At 47.0% G+C, this 6,000-nt stretch overlaps 1 protein-coding gene across 25 annotated transcripts in view; it reads right to left on the reverse strand.

Annotated features, from left to right (window-relative positions):
• GPHN (gephyrin) overlaps nt 1–5,538 on the reverse strand; it is a 270,825-nt gene extending 265,287 nt beyond the window's left edge. For all 25 annotated transcript variants that reach the window (XM_054634366.2, XM_077180341.1, XM_077180337.1 and 22 more), the window contains exon 1: nt 5,420–5,538. In XM_054634366.2, coding sequence (XP_054490341.1) covers nt 5,420–5,483 — 64 coding nt within the window. In that variant the 5' untranslated portion in view covers nt 5,484–5,538. The remainder of the gene's footprint in view (nt 1–5,419) is intronic.
• Nucleotides 5,539–6,000: the final 462 nt, after the last annotated feature.

The raw sequence follows: 6,000 nt of genomic DNA on the forward strand, positions 1-6,000 counted from the left end.
AGTTTAAAAGGTAAAGCACAGTTAGACTACAAAAAGGAAATGAGGCGATTTTACTCATCATGTTCATGAGATTAAGCTCATCATCCTAGCCATATAAAGTCAAAAAGAAAAATGTACAGCTACAAATGGCAAACAGGGAGGAGATCTCCTAGTTTCTATGGATAAACTCGACATTAGGACAGTTTTACAGGTGAGAAAGACTAAAATCAATGTTACTCTGAATCCAGAGTGTTTCAGTGGAAGCACAGCGTTTCTCTAACTAAGGCTCCCAGGAGAAGGTACTGCCTTTAATCTATGTTTCGAAGATAAGTGCCCAATAAGGTGTAATTCTGGACAGAAGTCAGATCACAAAGAAAAAACTAAGCAACTTCAATTTAGACAATTAGGGCAATTTGACGATAACTCCTGGGAAACCTGGTGTCCGTCCTCCTCCTCCCACAAGCACCTCTGTAAGAAAGTTTCCCACTAATTCCAAAGCATGAACAGAGCCACCATCACTAAGAGACCTTGCAACTTGCATGTTATTAATGAACAGTTAGAGGAAAGTCATGAGAAGGTACCTCATAAAATAAGAAAGAGGCAAATGACTTTTCAGTTGGGAAACAGACAGCCTATACATTTCTAAAACAGTCTGACCAACATATAGTGACACCCTGAGTATTTTGTCACATTTCTCAAAGATAATTTTTACAAAACATTCATATCACTGAACTTCAGATCTGCCCAGGCAACTTCTTTGGTTGCAGCTGTCATGTAGATAAGGGCCCAACCATCTCAGAAGAAAGCTTACTTCAAAATGATACATTCAGACACAATGTCCATGCTCAGAGTCATTTCAACCAACTAAGGAGTCTCAGACACAAAGGCAAGGCTGTAATCTTCCACACTACAGGGTTACCTGGACATCAAGGTCTGAGTCACACATTCAGAAACATTTGTCTGCTTTACTGTGTAGGTTATGGCCACAGCTACCATTGAAAATGTTTTAATCTTTACACAGAGGAAGAAAGGAAGAACAATGTATCTGAAGAGAAATTTGCCTAAACTCCTTACTCGCTTTATGAAAGGGAAAGGCTGTACCACATTGAAAGCAATACTGAACACAATAAAACTGGCCTGAAAAAAAGTTAGCCTGAAAGTTTTTTCCTAAACAAGGAAGAAACAATACAAAATGAGGAGCAAAGACAGAAAATGGTGTTTATGTCTGGTGAGGACTTTCTCACAGACCTGCCTCAAAAGCAGACAACCTGAATGAAGAATTATTAGCCAACCCAAAATCTGACAAATTTTTATCACTAATATTCTGAAAAAACCAAACATGTAACAAGACCTTGAGTTTTGGCCAGCTACATTAAATGCTTACTGGAGAGAAAACAAAAAGAGAAGCAAATAAGAAGATAATGGGGACGGAGAGGAAAAGAGAGCAAAATAGGAACTACCAGAGAGAACCAGAGTATGTTTTTTTCCATTGAGCTAGTGGAGATGGCAACATCATTCAGAACTCTCTGGATGGTTCCAGTCAAGGGTCTGCTTTAGTCACTGACAGAACAAGAAAGGTCACAGATTATATAACTGTTACCAATGCCACCACCAGTGAAGGATGACCTAATATTGATTCAACTCTGGCCAGAGCACACAATTTCTCCTCTTTTCTAGCCAACTTCAACATTACAAAATTCTGTACTTAGTACACCAGGTCCAGCAGCCTGACACCACTGGTAACTGATTAACAACTGTTCTGTTAGAGATATCCCAAACATGAAAGGCTTGCAAGGGGCAACCAGAGTAATTCTGTACCTGTACTTTACTAAGGAAGCACTGATGCACAACAGTACACACAAAGCATGCATAGAATCCAGCCTTTACTGTAAATGTGGAGATCTCTCCTCTTCTTCATTTATCTACCCCACACTTCTTTCTCCATGACTGTTTTATTTTTAAAAGAAGATATCCAGAACACTTAAATGACAAAGCTTTGGTTCATCCAACTCTGTTATTCCATCACAAAAATCTCCCAATCTGACATTTAGCATCACAGCCCTTTTAAAATGCATTTTACCATAAAAGTAAACTCACAACAACAAAATACTGAAGCTCTATTAGTAGCTCATGTGCTTGCACTACATATCAAAGGTAGCAGAGGGAAAACCTTGGTTTGGAACCTAAGTGAGCAGTATCTTTAATCTGAACACTTCATTAAACCCTGGTGCTGAATATGACACTTTCACAGTTCCACTCTTCACTAATTAGAAAAGTTATTGAAATGATAACACACAAAGATTAGAATTCATATTTCTATCCACAAACCAGTGAGGCTTCCTATGTGCATAAGACATAACCCTGTATTTTGCAAGTTTCACAGTTTTGTAATCAGTCAGTTGTATTTTTCCTCCTGTTTCAGTAAAGAAGTCTAACTCTACAACTTTCTATACAGAGACTCAAAAATAATCATGAGTGTCATCTTCAACTCCATAGATGCTGTATACACCAAAGTATTTTTCCTGATTTCAGGAAGACAGTTCTTTCATGTTGAGGAAACGTCCTAATTATGGATTTTGTTCTTATCATTGACTCTTAACTAAAAGACCTCCACAGTTTGGCAATAAGAGAAACTAACAAGTAATTTCTGTAAAAAAAAGCCCAAGGTGCTACATTCTGCATAAATTTGCATTTGAACACAGTTACTTTAGTAAACAATAACCAAGATTTCTATTTCTCTAATCTACTATACCTGTCCAAATCTGCCACAAGTGAAAAAATAAACATTTGTTTCTAGATGAAACTAGAGATACGTACACAATCACAGAGGTCTACCAAGCAAAACTAAATACAATAACTTAAAACAAAACAATGTCATGAAACTAAGCCTTATGACAAACATTACTCACTCTCAGTATTCTCTGGAGCCATGTGCATCAGTCTCTACAACAGATAAGAATATCAATGTGCCCAAATAATTTTTATATGTCCTCCTTTAAAAATAAACACACAACTTTACACCAAATTAATTCAACAGTTACTCCTTCCTAAATAAATTTAAATTCCATCTGAGTATGACCATAAGGTGCAGTACTGATTATTTTCTAAACTGAGCATACCAAGTCTAACAAGAGCATAAATCTGTATGCCTGTGCTGATAAGACCACAAGTATATACTGCTAAGAAAACAAACATATGCCTATGATGTTAATTAGAAAAGCTAAAGGAGTCATGTTATGTTAATGATCTAATTTCTGATCACTAAGCTATTCTAAATGTTAAGAAAAATACTCCACATACCTAACCTTTTCATTTCTACACTTATTCCTCCATACAACAGCATGTATTATTAGTTCATTTCTATGAGAAAAATTCAGAAGAGTACATTTTTAATTTGTCTTTTCATAGCTGAAACAGCAGAAATAGCAGAAACAGCAGAAACAGCTAGGGGGTCCAAATCCCCTCAAAGTACTTCTCTTTCCAGGTTAAAGGAGATGCTGGAGCAGAAAATAATATTTTATTTCAGGTTTACAAACACACACAAAAAGGGGGCTAGGAAAATTGTTAAGAAACCAAGGTGTCCCCTTTCAAAATAAAAATAATTATTTGCAAAAATTGTTAGCCTGAAATTCAAAACAACCACATTAAGGTGAAAAAAACTAAAACTGTTCTGTTTGGCTATGCCTCTTGGATTTCCTCTAAAAAAAATACTAAAATTAGGCCAGAAGCTCTTCTCAATGAAATTACAAATTATGATACAAAGTTAAAAGAGTTCAACAATGATCAAACAGGATTTACAGTCCAAAATAAGTGTATTCTGAAAGACTATCTGAACCTATTGAGAGACTAAATAGTTATTTTAATTATTATAACACCATATGTGCCTGGTAGTGCATTCGATCAAAAGAAAATAATAACCCATGTTACACACCATGAAGTTGCCGACAAAATACAAAGAAAAATATGCATTCTGCTTGCACTCCCTCCCCACTTTAACTTTTACAATAATAGGTAGCGGCACACATGTCCTATCCTTCAGGGACAAAGGGAACAAACCCCCCCATGTGACTTTTGCATCTGGTCCAACACGCTCTACCCATATAAAGGATCTGACTGCCTGGAATTTACAAGCACGCTAAGGATTTCCACTTGCATCTACCGTGCTTTTCTAGCGGTTTATCGTCACCATCACCTTGCGGCCGAGCGCTGCCCAGGAAGGGAAGGAGGGGAAGGGCTCCAGCCTTCGCGCCATCCCTCGCTCCCGGCAGCGGGATCAGCACCGGGCAGAGGAACAGCGCCGGGGGCTGCCGCGGGCTCGGAACGCGCCGCTCGGGTTAAACACCGCTAGCGGGAATAAATAACTTCAGGGTTAACTCCAGGCCTCCTCTGCCGTCAATGTCCCCTCTCTCACTCCAAGCATCCTCCTACTCCTGAGCGAGCTCACAACGCTGCTTTCCATTAACAATCATGTCTTCCCAGGCTCCCGGTGAAACCTACGGAGCTTGACGCCTAAAAATTTCGCCGGTATCTCTCGCCCCTTCCTCGCACGGAAGCGGCGCTGACGCCCGTGTACACCGGAACCCCCCGGGGCTCCGCTCCTGGGCGCGCCGCCCGCTGCGCCGAGCTCCGCGGGGCTCCGGGATACGCCGAGCCCCCGGCAGAGGAGCCCCCGGCCCGTCACACCCGCACCGACTCCGGGAGCCCTTCTGTGCAGCCACCGCAGGTCATGTGCCACGGGTTTATTAAAGGATCATCCGTGCGCTATGAGCGGCAGCATCATAAATGCCCTCCTCCCCCTCCCAACAGAGAGCACACAGGCACAAGCATCCCCACCCACCCCCTCCCGATCCCCAAAGTAAAGGCCAGGGAGGGGGAGGGGAAGGAGCCATCCCAGAGGAGCTGCCGTGCGGAGCGTGCCCAGCTCGGGCATTCCCGCGGCCGGGAGCTGAGGCCGCCTCCCGCCCGGGGAAGGCAGGCCCGGCACCTGCCGGCCCGCAGCCTGCGCCGGCCGCGGGCTCCCTTCTCCAGCGCCTTCGCACTGTCGGCACCGCCGCGCTCGGAGGAAGCCCGGCCGCGTCCCGGCCCCCCATCCCCTCCGGCATTCACCCACCCGCGCACTCCGTCCCCTTCGCGCGGGTTATCCCCGGGTCAGTCCCCGTGGCTGCGGCGCCCGCCCGCCTGCGGCAGCGCTGCCCAGCGCCGGCCGGCCCTGCTCACGCTGTCCGCCGGCGGCCGGAGCGCCGCCCCCACGCCCCGACCCCGGCTCCGGGCTTCGGGTACCGCACGCACGGCGGAGGGGCGCTCCCTGCGCAGCGGCGGCGGCGCCGCCACGGGAGAGACGGACGGCCGGCGGGGCACCCCGCGGGGCGGCCTGAGGCGCGCACCGACCCGCGGCCGCCCCCCGCGCGTCCCCAGCGCCGTGCCCGGCGCGGCCCGGTACCTGTGAGGACGCCGACGCGGATCTGGTGGTCGTGGTTCGTCAGGATCATCCCCTCCGACGCCATGTTCGCGGCGCAGCACCGCACTGCCGGGGGGGGGGGGGGGGGAGGCGGCGCGGGAGCGGCGCGGGCGCAGAGTGGGCGGGGCAGGGGTAGCGGGGCGGGGCCCAGGGCGGGGCCAGATCGGGGGCGGGGCCAGGGCTACGACGGCGCCGGGGGGGTGCGAGACTAGCGCGGTGCGCGCGGCGCAGGCAGCACCAATCCAGCGCCGACAACCCAGCCCGACCCTGGGCAGCCCTGATTCCGGGCGCTGGCAGGTTCATTCCCGAGACTTCGGAAAACGGGAATAGACTGATAGCACGGGTGGTCATCATCCCTGCTCTTGGTTAGCGTGAAACCACAGAGCCATAGATTCAGTTTGGCTGGAAAAGACCTCTGTGATCGTCAGCTATGAGCAGCCTTGTCGAGTAGAGCATGGCCCTGACACCACATCCAGTCCTCTGTCAAACACCTCCGGGGACGTGGCTGCACCTCCTCCCTGCGCAGCCCGTTGCCACGTCTAATCTCCGTCTCTGTGAAAAAT

This window comes from Agelaius phoeniceus, chromosome 6 (genome assembly GCF_051311805.1).
Source record: "Agelaius phoeniceus isolate bAgePho1 chromosome 6, bAgePho1.hap1, whole genome shotgun sequence".
Lineage (NCBI taxonomy): Eukaryota > Metazoa > Chordata > Aves > Passeriformes > Icteridae > Agelaius > Agelaius phoeniceus.